The following is a 17,899-nucleotide window of genomic DNA, read 5'->3' as shown; positions in this document are numbered from 1 at the left end:
AATATATCAACATCTTGCGATATACTGTAACATACTCACAGCCACAGATACTCAACTTGCTTAGCCTGGGGGCCACTTTTACAAAATGACAGGAGGCCAGTTAATAAACAAACATGAATATATTCATAATAATTAATTATATTCACCATATAAAATGACTAAATGAGGCAAACCCAGTCGCAGCAGCCACAAACAGGTCAGGAGAACACTGGGCTGTTTCTAGGATTTGAGGACATTTGTGGCTCAGCCTGGACCCCACATCTTCCCCTGGCACTTTTTTTAATAAACAAGCTCTACTTTTTAAAGGGGTTTAATGCACTCTGGCACAAAGTACAGAAGAAAAAATGTTGATGTGAGTCAATTAATTTTCAAGTTACAAGTTGAGTATCACTGCTCTTAGCTATAGAATTGGGTCAATTTAGGATTTCTGGTTTCTGGTAAGCTAAATGACCATTGCTAATCACAAGCTAGGCTACTTGCTTACTTCCATGCGACTACAGTACTGCAGCAAAGACCCGTCAGGAACAGAACAGAGCAGAGCAGCATCAATGACAAACAGTTTGACACTGATAAGTCAGACACAGCATGAAAAGGAGGAGCTGGGGTGTAGGTGGGTTGCAAAGCAGCTTGCAGAGGAAGCAGCAACAGTAGGCAGGCCAGAGCAGTTTAAATAGGGCACCCTGAGTGAGATTCACCAATTGGTTGCATAGAAAGGAATCATGTGATCTATCAGCTGACTCCCTTCCATCAATCAGCTGCTCCATCAGTTGATTGGGCTGTCTGAGATCAGCTGATGTAGCTGGGATGTGAGCTGAGCTTGACATTGTGTCCTGCCTGGACTAACACTATGCTCAATTTTTACCTCGCTGAACGCGGAAGCTGCTGGTCTACCACTGCCTCGATCAGTAAGTTTGTGCTATTGTGTGACTCTGGTGAATCTGAACTGAGCCTTTAAAACAACAAAGTCACACAATAACACAAACTAACTGGTCGAGGCGGCGGTAGACCAGCAACTCCTGTGTTCAGTGAGGTAAAATTACTGTTTTTGTCAATGGAATCTGGTTTTGAAGAGAGCATAGATAAGTTTCACTTTCAGTTCAGTTTTAAATAGTAAGGTTTAACCCCTACCTCTGAAAAAGCATGTGTTTGGGAAATACTGAGCATGACTGGATAAATGAGAATATTATTACACTAACTGAGCTGTATGGGAGTTTGTAAATGGATGTTTTGATTTGGTTTTGCAGTTGTTAAACACGGACCCCTATGACTCCAATTCAACAAGATCTTTTTTCCACTTTTGGATTCTTCGTTTGCCAGAGGCATGCAAGAAAATCAAAGTTTCCCCCACACATTCAACGTGACACAGGGTGAGTGGCTGATACACAAATTATCATTTGAGGGGTGAAGTTTTCCTTTAAGACAGCAAATTATTGCTGGATTTGGCATCAAGCGAAACACTAATTTCCTAAGTCAGCTGGTGATAAGACGATATCATAAAGGACACATAAAAAATTCATCGATTACTGATTCAATTTGGCACATTCTTTGCAGATTTTTCTGCATATGGAGCCAACTTACATCTCAGTGCTTGTGTAAGTGTAGCAGAGAATTAAAGACTTTATGTGCCTCCATCAGTGACTTGGGGGGAGAAATAGGTCAACTAGAAGCAGGCAGGCAGAGTGGAGAGGAGGGTGGGAGGGAGAGGGGCATTTCTCAGCGACAGACTGCCATACAGTATATAGACTATTCATGAATAAGCTCTGTGTAAGCCTTGGGCACTGCTGTGGCCCCGTTACTATGGCGTCCATGGTGAGGGGCTGAGGAATGTGGCCTTACTGGGCAACGGGGACGGAGAAAGAGGGAGGGAGGAGATCTGGAGAGGGGTCTTTGCTTCGGACTACTTTAGTCACTGGTCACATCGCCACCTTTTAGCCCGAGCACAGCAGCTTCTGTCGCTTTCTTCTCCTCTCTCTCTGCTCTCTCTGTCTCTCATTGTCCCTCTAAGTCCCTCTAAGCTCGATTCATCTTCACACGTCCCATTTCTCTCTCTGAATCCATTGCTGTGGCTCCCTCTCCCTCTGCGTCTCTTTCTCTGACCCTGTCACTAATATCCCTTCATCCTCACCTGCTCTCGCTTTATCTCAGATCTCACACCTGAGTCCCTGCACAGCACATTTGTGCACTGCTAGTGTGTGTGTGTGTGTGTGTGTGTGTGCGCGCGCGCTAGTGTCAGTGTCTACACTTCCTGCTGATTTACCATCTGTTGCTCTCGTCAGCTGACTGGCTGAACCCGTGCTTCTGACGCCTCTGACCCGCGTGTGTGCGCACGTGTGTGTATCGCTTTTACATAAAAACCACTGTCTGCATAAAAACCACAGAGCTTCGACCTCTTCTGGTCTTTTGGTTGTCTTGTGTGAGTCACGCACGACGGCGGGGACATCTCCGCGTCTGCCTGCAACTCTGGCCTTTCCCACTCGAGCGAAACATGCGGCATCTATGCAGGTGCCGGGGGTTGATGCGCGACACCAGTAAATGTCACAGGGAGCCGATGAGGCAAAAGAAAAGCGAGTGAGGGAGAAAGACAAAGAGAAAAAGAGGAAAAGTGCAGAGACAGCAAACATAAAAAGCCACTTCTCTCTCCACTCTACTTCCCACTCAGTTCTGTCTGTCTCTTTTTATCAGTGTGTGTGTGTGTGTGTACGTGTGCGCAATGGTCAGGGTGCCCAAGAGCAGTCGAGTGCAAGAGCGAGCTCTGCCCCCCGTACACACAAACACACACATACAAAAACACAATCCCCATCACCACCACCAATGCCAGCATTATAATCACCCACCCCCCTCCCCACCTCGTCAGAGCCAGCTGACCTACTTCCTGTCTAGCCAGTCCAGTGGTTGACTGTACACTCATCTGAGACAGAGTGTGTGTGTGTGTGTGTGTGTGTGTGTGTGTGTGTGTGTGTGCATGTGGGGGAGGGGGGTAGTATCATGATAAACCAAAATACAAGATGGAAACATATGAATGATGGGAACAAAAGTACAGCAGTGCAGATAAAGAAGTGGAGGGGCAAAGAGTGTATGGTGTAAACAGGCTCTGTACAGACATGTTCAGGGATTACTTTCTGTTGCTTCCTAACTTCAGTGGAAAACCATAGCTACCTTAAGGATTTAAGCTGTTGTTCTCTTTCAGCGGAAAGAGAACAAATGACACGTCTCTGGAATAGTGACGTAGTTACACAGTATACACTGCCGAAGAAGCTTTGACATGTTAACACCAAGTTTTACCCTTTTACTTCCCTTCAACTCGCCATGGCTGCTCAGTTTCATCGAACAGAAGCATCTTTAGGTTTGCACAGTCACCAGAAGACAATGCTGGTGTTTACACTTCTGCAAACCACATGCATGTGTCATATCAACACCGACTTTATCATCACAAGGTGAAAGGGATAATAAATGGTGTGAGACCGAGGCGAGACAACTGCAAAGCCGCAGATCACTGTTCAAGACCAAGAAACAACAAAGCTTGCAACTTGTATCCAGTACATAACAACGTACAAATGTTATGTGATTTCTCACTGCGATTGTGTCGCCAGAATGGGGTGTTTTTTGAGTGAGACATTGTGACATTACTAGCTGCAACTGTGGCACCAGAACTGGGCATTTTTTGGCGACACATCAAGGTATTTCCAGCCACGATGATGACACCAAACTGGGTGTTTTTAAGGGAGACATTGCAGCATTTCCAGCTGTGATTATGGCACCAAAATCAGGTATTTTAAACCAAGATATGATCTTTTCCAAACCATAACCAAGTAGTTTTGTGCCTGAACATCACCACACATTAACCACAGTACTGCTGAAATGTAAAGAAACTTTAAAGTTTCAATTTATCCACTACATAATAACATACAAATGTTACATATATATGATTTCTAGCTGCAATTGTGTTGCCAAAACTGGGTGCAGTTAGCAAGACATTGTGGCATTTCTAGCTGGAATGTGGCTCCAGAACCAGGTGATTTTTAGCAAGACATTTCCAGCCAGGACTCTGGCACTAGAACTGGTGTTTTTTGAGTGAGACATCATGACGTTACTAGCTGCAACTGTGGCACCAAAACTGGGTGTTTTTTAGTGAGACATCAGGGCATTTCCAGCTGCAATTACAACGCCAGACTGGGGGTTTTTTTGTAAGGGAGACATCAGGGCATTTCTAGATGCGCTTGTGCCACCAAAACTGGGTGCTTTTGGCGAGACATTGTTGCATTTCTAGCTCGGATTGTGGCACTAGAAAGAGGTGATTTTTAGCGAAACATAGGGGCATTTCCAGACACGACTGAAACACCAAAACCTGGCAAGCCTAGCAAGACATAGGGGCAATTTTAGGGGGGATTATGACATTTCTAGCTGCAACTGTGGCACCAGAACTGGGCGTTTTTTGGCGAGACATAATCGTATTTCCAGCCACACTTATGACACCAAACTGGGTGTTTTTAAAGGGAGACAGTGCAGCATTTCCAGCTGTGATTGTGCCACCAAAATCTGGTATTTTAAGCCAAGGCATGATCTTTTCCAAACCATAACCACGTAGTTTTGTGCCTGAACAACACCACACATTAACCACCACACTGCTGAAATGTAAAGAAAATTTAAGGTTTCAATGTATCCATAAATTAATAACATACAAATATTATGTATACCTGATTTCTGGCTGCAATTTCTGGCACCAAACCTGGCTGCCTTTAGCGAGACATAGGGACAATTCTAGCCGGGATTGTGGCACTAGAGCCAGGTGATTTTTGAGGACGACATCATAACATTTCTAGCTGCGACTGTGGCGACATTTTTAACATTGGGGCATTTTCAGCCCTGATTGTGTCACCAAAACTGAGTGCTTTCAGCGAGGTATTGTGCCATTTCTAGCTGGGATTGTGGCACCAGAACCAGGTGACATTTAGCGAGACATAGGGGCCTTTCCAACCATGATTCCAACCATGATTGCAACACCAAAACCAGGTGTTTTAGCAAGACATCGTGGCATTTCTAGCTGCACCATAACATTGTCTTAAATATTTAGGGTTCCCTGAGGACAAATCCCAATGACTTTGGGGTGACACACTCCGTCTGAGATGTCCCAAAATGGCCACCACACAGAGGAAAATCCTTGGGCGCGTTCTGAATTGCATATTTTTTTCTTTTTTACTTTTAGTAGGCACTGCAGTTGTCCTTAAAAAGTATGTACTGTTGCATGCAGTATACACCCAATCAGGAAATGATTGTGATTGGCTCTCTCTGTGAATCCACAACATAAAAGTTTCACACATCTGCTACATAATAGAGTACAAATGTTTCATCATGATTTGCAGAGACGTGCAATGCCGGCTGGGTTTACACAAAGCTTGGCTGCAAAAGTGTGAAGCCAGTGACCTATCAGCAGTTCAGAGGAGTTCTCTGAAGTCTCGTTCTTATAATACCAGTAAATCATAATCTAACAAACCATGAGGTTCTTCAAGAGCGTCTGTGTCACTGTGCACAAACATACAACATATGAAGAAAAGGGGGGTCAAAAGATCACTGTTGATACATTTGCACACCTTCCAATGCATGACCACACCATGTAAAAACAAATGTGTGTCCTTGGCGCTGCAGTGCTTGACATCACGCCTCCAAAAGAACAGGACATGCATGGGCTGACTCCCAATGCACAGACACTTCCCTCCTCTTCCTCATTTCTCTTTATTGTCTCCTCTGTCTCTCATTCCCTCTCCTCCTCTCCTTCCTCTTCTTCTTTCATGTTCTCCTTTCCATTCCACCTTCCAATTCCGCTTTCCCACACACACACACACACGGCAAAAACATGCTGCAGGTGTAAACCTCAAAAGTAGCGTCTGTTATCGACATTTCATTCACCTCCCCTGTGAACATTACTCTTCATGCAGGCAGGGCAGGGAGGTGGGCAGAGAGAGATAATGCCAAGAGACAGGGCGGCTGGCAGATAGACGGGGAGGTGCATTCAGTCAGTCAGACAGACAGACAAGACGCTGGGGAAAAAAAACGGGTGATAAAATTGATAGAAAAGACGGAATAGCATGAGGGTAGATGGATGAGCAGTTGTGACTTTAACAGCAACACAGAGACAGGCAAACAGACATGAAGAGAGAGGAAGAGACAGGCGGAATGAGGCTATAAAAATGGACATACGGGCACAATAAAGCAGACACGGAAACAGGTAAATACAACTGCATTGTGTCTATGTGTGTGTGTGTGTGTGATGTCTCTCAGAGCTTCAGCTGGAGCCCCATTCTCATGTGCAGCATCCCTTACTTGTGTGCAGCTGACTATGAGCCCGGCAGACACCCACACATTAGGAACACACACACCATGCCCAGCGAGGCGAAAACATGGGTATCCACGCATAAACACAAGCGCAGGAGACTGTTTGTGTCTGTCTGTGAGTGTGTGTGTGCTGTGGTTTTTGCAGCACACACTGGATGAACAAAAGAACAGGCGATTGCAGCATGCAAAGCTTCAGCTGCACTGACTACAGGTAGGTTGGCACTCACACACACACACACACACACACACTAAGTAGATAGCTCCAAAAACAGCAGGCAGAAACTAGTTGACCATACAGAGGAGAGGGGAAGGGGGGTAAATGGCAATTTTTGGACTGAAAACAAGGAAGTGTTTATGTCTTGTTCTCTCTCTCTCACACACACACACACACACACACACACACACACACACACACACACACAAGCCAAGAGAATCAGCAGTGTGTGTGTGGGAGACATGGGTTAAATTCCACTGCTGTTTGAATCAAGGCTGATGGGCCTATAATAGCCTGGCCCCAAGAAAAGAAAGATACACAAACCCCCTTATCCAGGTCAGCAGAATCCCAGCTACAACCTCAGCATCACACACACACACACACACACACACACACACAGCATCAGACCTTCCTGTTATTGCCCTGAATGAAGATGAGGCTTCAGATGCGCGAGGCAGCTGTCAACTTAGTTAATGTCTATATATAATTTGATCTATAATTTGACACATTGTGGCGGCCTGGCTCCCACACATCCGCCTCTCGCAGCCTCCTCTGCTCTCCTGCCGGTTGCTATTCAGGGAACGCTGTCAGGTGCAGGAGAAGGAGAAACGCGCGCGCGCGCGGCACGTACACACACCGGTTTCTCTCAGCTATATTTGTAAGATGCGAAAAAAAAAAAGAAAAGAAAAGAAAAGAAAAGAAAGATGTCACATCGTCTTACCCTCAAAGCGGACAGGTCGATTTCATCCAGACTCCGCGCTGGAGAGTCACTCGCCATGATGGAGGACACAAAAAGCTCAGCTCTCACTTGCCCCGAATATCCTGAAACGGTCTCTGCTGTCACGACTGTGTGGTCCCTCTTCTGCTGCTGCTCAGTTATCTACTGTCCCCCGTCTCTGCTGCTACACAGTGATGTCTCAAAAAAACAAACAAAAAAAAAAACAGTGGTCAGCAGCGGGACGAGCCACGGGCCGGGAGCGCACAGCTAGAGCGCAAATGCGTGGAGGATGGAAAGCGAGAGCGCCGCGTACGTTAGCACCTCCAGATCCATGTCTGAGGGATGTAGACGGAACAGAGGAAGGTGAAGCGCCGTGGAAAGTGGATTACTGCTAGTGTGCTCGTCCTGGAGCCGCTGCTGTGACAGCCAGTGAATATAGAGAGGGGGGGGGGAGCGCACTGCCTACTGCCTACTGCCTCAGCAAACCCCGCCCAGTAACAGGCGTGGTTTGCTGAGGCAGAAGGGACTCACAAACTTTTTCCTTCTTTCCAACGAATCTCATGACATACTCAGTGGAAAGCAGCAACGTTTCGTGACATTATGCATGAGCATGATGTCACCCTGCATGTTATTTTACACAAACACATTTATTTAAATTCCTTAGTTTATTGATTTTTTTCGAGAAAATAAAAATGATCTTTTTTTTATTATAGGTGTTTTTTCTGTATTAAATTTTAGAAAGAAATAATATTCAAAAGGTATTACAGGGCTGTTGGATTGGACTGCAGGTGTATCCAAGGATGGATCACTGAACAGGTCTACTGGGCAAGGGGCTCAGAGGGCCCAAAGTTTCAGAGGGCCCTCTGGCCTTTACCTATAAAATATCACTCAAGTTAACACATATTGACCAGGAGGTGACTCAAAATGACTACAAAGGGATGCAAAGGCACTGCACAAAGGTAGAAAACAACGATCAAAACAGGTGAAATGACCGTAAAGAGACAAGAAATGACCAAAAAGACGCAAAATGACTACAAAGAGACACAAAATGACTCAAAGAGACACAAAATGACTACAAAGAGACACAAAACAACCACAGGGAGACAAAAAATGACTCAAAGAGACACAAATGACTACAAAGAGACACAAAACCACTACAGGGAGACAAAAAAGGACGACAAGGGACAAAACAACCACAGGGAGACAAAAAATGACTAAAGGGACAAAACAACCACAGGGAGACAAAAAAGGACTCAAAGAGGCATTAAACAACCTCAGGGAGACACAAAATGACTACAATGAGACACAAAACAACCACAAAGAGACACAAAATTACTACAAAGAGGCATTAAACAACCACAGGGAGACATAAAATGACTACAAGGGACAAAACAACCACAGGGAGACAAAAAATGACTACAAAGAGACACAAAACAACCACAGGGAGACAAAAAGGGACTCAAAGAGACACAAATGACTACAAAGAGACACAAAACAACCACAGGGAGACAAAAAATGACTCAAAGAGACACAAATGACTACAAAGAGACACAAAACCACTACAGGGAGACAAAAAAGGACTACAAGGGACAAAACAACCACAGGGAGACAAAAAATGACTAAAGGGACAAAACAACCACAGGGAGACAAAAAAGGACTCAAAGAGGCATTAAACAACCTCAGGGAGACACAAAATGACTACAATGAGACACAAAACAACCACAAAGAGACACAAAATTACTACAAAGAGGCATTAAACAACCACAGGGAGACATAAAATGACTACAAGGGACAAAACAACCACAGGGAGACAAAAAATGACTACAAAGAGACACAAAACAACCACAGGGAGACAAAAAGGGACTCAAAGAGACACAAATGACTACAAAGAGACACAAAACAACCACAGGGAGACAAAAAATGACTCAAAGAGACACAAATGACTACAAAGAGACACAAAACCACTACAGGGAGACAAAAAAGGACGACAAGGGACAAAACAACCACAGGGAGACAAAAAATGACTAAAGGGACAAAACAACCACAGGGAGACAAAAAAGGACTCAAAGAGGCATTAAACAACCTCAGGGAGACACAAAATGACTACAATGAGACACAAAACAACCACAAAGAGACACAAAATTACTACAAAGAGGCATTAAACAACCACAGGGAGACATAAAATGACTACAAGGGACAAAACAACCACAGGGAGACAAAAAATGACTACAAAGAGACACAAAACAACCACAGGGAGACACAAAATGACTACAATGAGACACAAAACAACCACAAAGAGACACAAAATGACCCAATGAGACACAACATAACCACAGGGAGACACAAAAGCATCTCAACGAGACACAAAATGACTACAAAGAGACACAAAATGACTACAAAGAGACACAACACAACCACAGGGAGACACAAAATCATCTCAAAAAGACACACAATAACTACAAAGAGATACAAAACAACCACAGGGAGACACAAAATTACCTTGAAGAGATATAAAACCACAAAAGATGCATAACGACTACAAAGAGATGCAAAACAAAAATAAAACAAAAAAAGAGGCAAAACCACCACATGATTTGTGTATATTCTCTCCTAAGTAGCAGAGGTGGTGGGGCCATTTGCATATCTGTGCCCAGGGGCCCATTGTCTCATAATCCACCCATGGGTATATCTGTTACTTTATCCATCACGAGCAACTTAATTAGATTTTGTCTTAAAGGGACACTCCAGTAGTTTAGTATTGCACTTTCATAAAGTTGGGGGACTCACAAGAGAGAGATTAACAGCAGTAGCTGCCGTATCCTGATCAGTGGTGGAATGCAATTAAGTGCATTTACTCAAGTGCTGCACTTAAATGTTCTGTGTGCAACAGTCAGAGAAATAATACAGCAAACCGCTATTTGCTATGTAAAGATATAGTGACGGCGTCCTGAGCAGAGAATAAAGTCTCCTTACCTCTGTGTGTGTTGTAATCCAAGCTTCTCTGTGGTTTGTTGTGGTAAACAGGTCTGCCAGCACGTGCATGTTAGTGCATGTGTGTACCCCACCGGCTAGCTCATGGCTGCTGCTTTGCACTGCAGTTACCACTGATATTGGGGCAGCATTGAAGAATCACAGGGCCCACTTTCCGGTTCTCCCCTAACATCATTAGCTCTGTCATTACAGTTGACGTTGTTTAGCGTTGTTAATGTATTTAGCGCTGTTAGCTGTTAAGCGGTATTTATACTTGTGCGTCAGCTCTATGCCTCCGAAATCACTGGTCGGCAGTGGTGTTTCTGTGAAGTGCTGTAAAGTTTAGTTGATTCAAAACACACCCAAAACACACTTAAAACACTCATTAAACATGGCTAAATGGAGACAATTTCAAACACAAGTACACAAATCAGCTTCACTATAACTCACAACACTCACATGCAAAGCACTTGCCTTTTGTTGGACACATTTTCCCCACAAATACAACATGCTAATGTTTTTAGCACGAGCCTATGGCATTTTACATTGTATAAATTAGCATAGTGGCTACCGGACTTTTCCTCTACTCATATGAACATTTAACAAAGCTAATGGTACAAAATTCGGCTCCATTACAACTCACAAGGTTCACCGACAAAACAACTGTCTTATACAAAACACGTTTCCCAAAAAATATAGCATGCTAACGTTATTAGCACAAGCCTATGGCATTTTGCATTGTATAAATAGGGCTAAGGACTAGCGGATATTTCCTCTGCTCATATGAAGCCAGGATAAATCACACACAAGACTTAAAATGCTATTTTTGTGGAGGCTTTATTGTCTTTACAATTTATTGTTTCTTATCTGTGAAATTAAAGTAAATAAAAGTTTTGTTTCCACTGAGGGAAATGGTTACAAAAGTAGACAAGAGGTCTCTTTTGCCACGATGTCTAGTTACATTTCTGGGGAGGTGCACGTCAGGCTACGGCATGGGGTACAGCGCTGATTCGAGGGAGATGTATAAATCCCTCTCTTGCAGCCCACCTAGCTACCTCAATTTTGCATAGAGCGCCTTAAAGTACAATTAAAGGCACTATTTTTTTACTTCGACTCCACTTTGGAGAGCTTCCTTTAAAGCCACACATGACATGATTCAGAGTTCTCTTTATGGGAGGAAACAATTGTTTAGAATATTCTTACTCAGCCAATGATAAAAAGGAACATTTCTGCACCCTTAATCTGACTTTGGGAGCCACTTAATTTGTAGCTTCCAGTTTGAGAGAGTGGAGTTACCTGGTGCATATGAATACATGTCTACACGTGTATAAATCACAAAAAGTCAAATGTATACTTTAAGAAACTTAATGCAGTCATTTACATGATCTGCAGGTGCTGAACGTCTTCGGTTTAAACCAAATGTGTCCAATGATCAGTATAATTTAGAACCTAACAGGAGAATGTGCCAAGACTGGCGCTGCACATTGTAAAACTGCTTGCCAAAGACATGTCAACAAAAGGGATGTCAAGGGAGTGTCAGCTGACAGTTGGATGGCCTTCTCAATTAATTCAACAGTTGTCATAAGTTTACAAAGCACTGATTTTGTTTGAGCAGGTCCACACTCTATGTTCCTCCTGAATTTCCTTGGTACTGTGTTACGTAACACATCTTTGCTGATTGTTAAGATAGGCGTCTCAAGTTTAACTGCCAGATCCCCATCAACACCAACCTTATGAATAATGACAACGGGGGAAAAAAAATCAGATCAAACTTCCTGGTAGTTTTATGTAAGAGTTGGAACTGACAGTGCAGATTCTACGCAGCAATAGATTTCACTGGAATAAGTGTCTGCAATTTAAGCTGCGAAACACAACAACAACTCTACATTAATTTTATGTTTAAATACTCAGGTTCATAAAACCACAGGGTCTGTTATACTATCACATACACCAGACCCAGTAAAGTGTTTACGGCCATTTAAACTGCTGATGCATTTTAGAACGTATACCCAGATGATGCTGGCACTAAAACTTAGTTTGTGCCTTTTTACTAACACCAAGAAAGTGGAGCACATGAAATCACTTTCTTGGCCTCAATACATTTCTGATTCACTTGAATGATAAGAAGCATCCAGACCCCTCAGGTCATCTGAGGAACTCAGTGTTCCCACAATCAAAACTAAGCAAGGAGAAGCAACTTTTGGTTTCTACGTCCCAACCTGTGGAACAGGCTCCCTGTAGGTCTGCTAAAACTGCCAACTAATGTAAATCAGGGCTAAAAATGTTATTGTTCACTGTGGCTTTCCGATAAACTAAACTTTTTCTTTCATGTGTAACTATTGTTGTGCTTTCTTTTGCTTGTTTTACTGTCTGTAATTATGTTTTTCTCACTGAAAATCAGAGTAAAAGACTGAAATCACAGGCAACTCATAATGTGACTCAGTGTGTGTGGCCCCCGCATACCTATATGCACTCCTGACAACATCTGGGCATGCTCCTGATGAGTCAACGGATGGCGTCCTGGGGGATCTCCTCCCAGACCTGGATCAGGGCATCAGTGAGCTTCTGGACTGGCTACATAACATCCCATAGGTGCTCAATTTGATTTAGGTCAGGGGCATCCAATAGCATCAATGCCTTCATCATCAAGGAACTGCCTACACACTCTGGCTACATGAGCACAGGTCCCACTAGAGGACGTCGGGCCCTCATTCCACCCTCATGGAGTCTGTTTCTGACAGTGTGGTCAGAAACATGCACACCAGTAGCCTGCTGGAGGTCATTGTGTAGGACTCTGGCAGTGCTCCTCCTGTTCCTCCTCACACAAAGGAGTAGATACCAGTCCTGCTGCTGGGTTGATGCCCTTCTACGACCCTGTACAGCTCTCCTTGTGTAACAGCTGGTCTACTAGTATCTCCTCCATGCTCTTGACACTGTGCTGGGGGATACAGCAAACCTTCCTGCTACCCAATTGCTACCAGTAGTGACAAGGACACATGTAAAACCATTCCCTTTTTGGGGCTTGCCTTGCTTTTGCCTCTCCATTGCACCTGTTGTCACTTTGATTTGCACCATAACAGGTGAAACTGAGTCACAATCACTTGTGCCTCCTAAATGGAGATTGATATCTCTGAAGTCTAACTGACTTGGTGTTAAACTGTGACAATTAAATGTTCGCTTCATTTTTAAGAGCAGTGTAGAAGCAAAAAACATCCATTGACTACAATGAAAATATCAATAAAGAACAATTTTTTTTTACATTAACTTGTTTTTCACTTTGCGACTGAATGACACAAGAGTTCCAAAGATAATTTTATTTGTTAGCCATTTAAATTATAAGTTACACCGTGTTAAATCAACAGGCAGATATAAGAAATACTTTCAACTGTACAAAAAAGGTATTGTACAAACAGTGGAAGCAACATCAGCTGACTCGAGGCAAAGGGATAGCTGAGATAGTGGACAGGAAAAGACTGCAGCATGATGGTTATGATAAAGAAACATAGGTTTAGTTACAAAATCCACAACCGTCCATACAGCCATGCCGTACATTTAAAAAAATATACAGGTTTAAAGAATGTTAAATGATTCATATTCCATAGATAATGCAGTGACGGATACAGCGAGGGTAAACAATACAGTGATGTCAAAATCAGCACAAATCGAAAAAGCCGTGATGTTTTCAGTTGTTGTCACCTCAGTTAACATTCATCAATATCCTGGTCCCATTAAAAATATCCAAGTTTTATTATCAGCTGCTGCACAATGCAGTTATTGTTCTTCCATTGAATTAATGCCGGTGATTCTCACGTAGGGTGTGTGACCCAGACATCAGCACGTCACCAAGTCCCTTTAACGAATATGGAGGATGTCTGCCAAATGAAATCATTCATGTTGTTGATTTACAGGAACCACCAAGGTCCGCCTTTTTCGCTTCATAACCTTAGGGAAGATAATTAACCAATCATCTGCAGTGACATTTTAGATGTGACGCAAAAGCAGAGCACAGCTGGATACTGATCAAGTGGTTCTTTCACTTCACATTAAAAGGAGGCTGGTGATCAAACAAAATACGCTGACATATATTAAAAATTAAAACAAATCAGGTGACATAAATTCCATACATTCACATATACATCAAATGCTTCATAGGTCACATATTTTACCAATCCCTAGAAAAATGCTTTTTCATTACATAAAAAAATTACATTTTTTTTTCACTCTGAGTCAAAAGCTCCATCGAGAGAACCACTGGAACTGCCAGGAAACATAACACGTGACTTCAAACTGTACCTTCATGTGACAGTTTTGCCTCTGGCATCATGCTTTATGGAAAATAGTGTTTTTATTGTCATTGTTTACATCGTTTCAAAGACTGTAATTCTACAAGCTGTCGCCGTAAGACTGAAATAAAATAGCAGAGAGAGCTGTATTGCCGCTGTACAAGCTATCTATAAGAAGCTAGCACCATCTGTTGAGCAAAGAAGGAAATGACACCTTGAATTGGAGTGCCGATTGTCTCATTACACTTTACTCTGTAGCCAAGGGTGTAGGTTTCGTTTCAACACTGGGGTGGGGACGTGTATGATACAGGGGATTTAAGGGTTCACTGCCAGAAAATTTTGAGTGTCTAACACTTAAATTCCAGCATTCTGGTTAATATTTATGCACCAGTTTGTGCATTTTCTGCTTCAGTTTATGGTTTAGATGTCTTTAATTTCGTCAAAAGTGCACAAGGTTTTATTGGGGCAGACAAAAGCACATGTTCTAAATATTGAGGGGACGTCTCCTCTGTATCCCCCCTGAAATTTGCACCTATGACTTTAGTATTTGATCATACACCCCTCTAAACGCAGTATGATGTAACCGAGTTGACTTAGCTTCTGTACCTGGGTCAGCTCAACACTTTGATTTCAGCACTAAAGTCCAGGAACAATCTGTCACGAAACACCTTTGACAGGAAATATAACGCCTCTGAGGGTTCCCTCAGAGATGTGATTGGTTCATGCATTATAGCTATCGTGTTGACAATCTGAGCACAGTTAGTAAAATCATGCACCAATGTTGAATCGGTAAAAAAAAAAGCCATCACGTGGTTTGGATTTGTTTGACATAAAAGATCCTTAAAATACATCTGAGATGACTTAAAGAGGCTGGTCATCTCTTCTTGAGCTCATGAACAGCGTACGTACTGAAGCACCACTGCACCTTACGAGCTTACACTACAAACTCATCACATGCATCGCCATCTCTGTGTATCCTGTGATCTTTTTAAAACTAACAGCTGAATGTTTGTTAGCGTCATTGTCACAAATGTCACCGCAGCCTCACCCTGGTTCTCCGGAAGTCCTCGCTGTCTTGTGAAGTTTAAAAACAGTCCAAAGGTCCAAGAGTCCAGAGCTGAGTTGATTCCCAAAACCCAAAGTTCATGTGCCTGCTTTTCATCTCCACAGCTTGAATGCAGTCATAAATGTTTTCCTCAAAGTGCGACGTCTTTTGTTCTTCATAAATCCCAACAGTGTTAATGCTTGTCCAAATAAGCCGTTAAGTGCTGTTTCTGAGCAGAAACAGATTTGAGAGATTTGTCGATGCCCAGCAGTCATATCAATCCAGAGGAGACCCTCATCTCTGGATTAAACCCAATCTCTTGCAAATCCATAATGACAACTGTAATCCAGATACTTCCCTCAAGATGCTCAAGCAGTGGCAGTGGTGCATCCTTTATGTCCAGATCTCAGTTGGCACCATGGCCTCCTTCGTTCCAACAGAGGGCATGAGGTTCTGCTCAGACAGAAAGTCCAGAGGGAACTGAACCAGGAAGCCTCGGATTTTGCGCAGCTCCTCCTGCGCGCGGCCCAGGTCGGTCTGGGCCAGACCCGGTTTGGACTGGTACTGCTCCAGCTCGGACATGTTCCTCACCAGGGACGAAGGAAGGCAACGGAATACCTGGAGAAAAACACACACATGTACTAATAACATACAGCCCACTTGCCAGAAGATGTTGGCAGTGTACATTTCTGCAAATTTTTTTTTTTCACTAGTGAGACACTAGGGCATTTCCAACTGCAATTGTGGCACCATTACCACGTGTTTTTAACAAGACATCGTGGTGTTTCTAGCTGGGATTGTGGCAACAGAACCAGGTAATTTTTAGCAAGACACAGGGGCATTTCAAGTTACGACTGCAACACCAAAACCAAGTGTTTTTTAGCAAGACATCGTGGCAATTGTAGCTGCAACAGTGACACCAAAATTGGGTGTATTTAGCAAGATATCGTGGCATTTCTAGCCACGATTGTGTCACCTAAACTGGGTACTTTTAATGAGACATCATGGCATTTCTAGCTGGAATGTGGCACCAGAAGCAGGTGATTTTTAGCAAGACATCGTGGCATTTCTAGCCTTGACTGTGTCACCAAAACTGATGCTTTTTGCGAGAAATACAGGTATTTCTACCTGGGATTGTGGCCCTGGAACTGGGTGATTTTTAGCAAGACATCAGGGCATTCCCAGCCACAACTGTGGCATCAAAACTGGGTGTTTTTAGCAAGACATCGTGGCATTTCTAGCTGGGATTGTGGCACCAGAACCTAGTGATTTTTAGCGAGACAGGGGCATTTCCAGCCATGATTGCAACACCAAAACCAGGTGTTTTTTAGCATGACATCGTGGCACTTCTAACTGGGATTGTAGCACCAAATCTGCATGATTTTTAGCAATATATCAGGGCATTTTCAGCTGCAGCTGTGGCACCAAAAATGGATGATTTTGGAAAGAGATCGTGGGGTTTCTAGCTGCGATTGTTTCACCAAAAGTGTTTGATTTTTAGCGAGACATAGAGGCATTTACAGCAGTAATTGCAACATCAAAACCAGGTGCTTTCTAGCAAGACATTGTGGCTATTCTCAGGATTGTGGCACTAGAAGTGGGTGTTTTTCAAGTGAGACATTGTGGCATTTCTAGCTGCGACTGTTTCACGAAAACCAGGATTTTTAAGCTAAAACATGATCTTTTCCTAAGCCTAAACGGGTAATGTTTGTGCCTGAACATAACCACATGTTAACCACAGCATTTTTGAAATATACGGAAATGTAAAGTTTGAACATATCTACTACTTATGAAACTTACAAATGTTACAGAAACGTACAATGCCAACATTTATTCTGGTGTATGTGTTGCAACATACTGCTGTCTTTACCACTTCTGTAGACCGCTCTTGGGATGACGATCTTAGCTAGTTGGTTTACAGAAAAATATCTATTCAACTCTTAGATGGACTGCCATGATATTTGGCACAAATATTCAAGGTCCCCTGAGGACAAATCCCAATGACTTTGGGGGTGACAAACTGAGTCTGAGATGTCCCAAAATGGCCACTGCACAGAGGATAAATCTTTGTGATTTAGCTAAAAACATGGCCGTTCCTCTAACACCACCCTCAGACTATTTTACTCCATTAGTGGCAAGAATTTAAGAAAAGTAACCCCAACTTTTTTCATTGTACCAAATTGTTCTTTCGTTTCATTCTTTTCATGTTGTTGAATCTTTGAGCACATCAGAAAATTATTGTTATTGAAGTGAATATTAAAAATTTGCTTCTCAAATTTAGCAGCTGTGATACAATTTCCTTAATAGATGGCATTTAAGAATGATGTCTAAGTGACAGT

General features: G+C 43.0%; 2 protein-coding genes across 25 annotated transcripts in view; both read right to left on the bottom strand.

Annotated features, from left to right (window-relative positions):
- The window catches only part of tnika (TRAF2 and NCK interacting kinase a), a 110,578-nt gene extending 102,909 nt beyond the window's left edge, over positions 1 to 7,669 (bottom strand). For all 23 annotated transcript variants that reach the window (XM_033642003.2, XM_033642012.2, XM_033642008.2 and 20 more), the window contains exon 1: positions 7,266 to 7,669. In XM_033642003.2, the coding sequence (XP_033497894.2) occupies positions 7,266 to 7,322 (57 nt within the window). In that variant the 5' untranslated portion in view covers positions 7,323 to 7,669. The remainder of the gene's footprint in view (positions 1 to 7,265) is intronic.
- Positions 7,670 to 13,531: 5,862 nt separating this feature from the next.
- Positions 13,532 to 17,899, bottom strand: part of pld1a (phospholipase D1a) — a 57,328-nt gene continuing 52,960 nt past the window's right edge. For both annotated transcript variants that reach the window (XM_033642400.2, XM_033642399.2), the window contains exon 26: positions 13,532 to 16,178. In XM_033642400.2, coding sequence (XP_033498291.1) covers positions 15,954 to 16,178 — 225 coding nt within the window. In that variant the 3' untranslated portion in view covers positions 13,532 to 15,953. The remainder of the gene's footprint in view (positions 16,179 to 17,899) is intronic.

Source organism: Epinephelus lanceolatus, chromosome 15, assembly GCF_041903045.1.
Source record: "Epinephelus lanceolatus isolate andai-2023 chromosome 15, ASM4190304v1, whole genome shotgun sequence".
NCBI lineage: Eukaryota > Metazoa > Chordata > Actinopteri > Perciformes > Serranidae > Epinephelus > Epinephelus lanceolatus.
The sequence above is the reverse complement of the archived record's forward strand: the minus strand, read 5'-3'. Positions and strand labels throughout refer to the sequence as shown.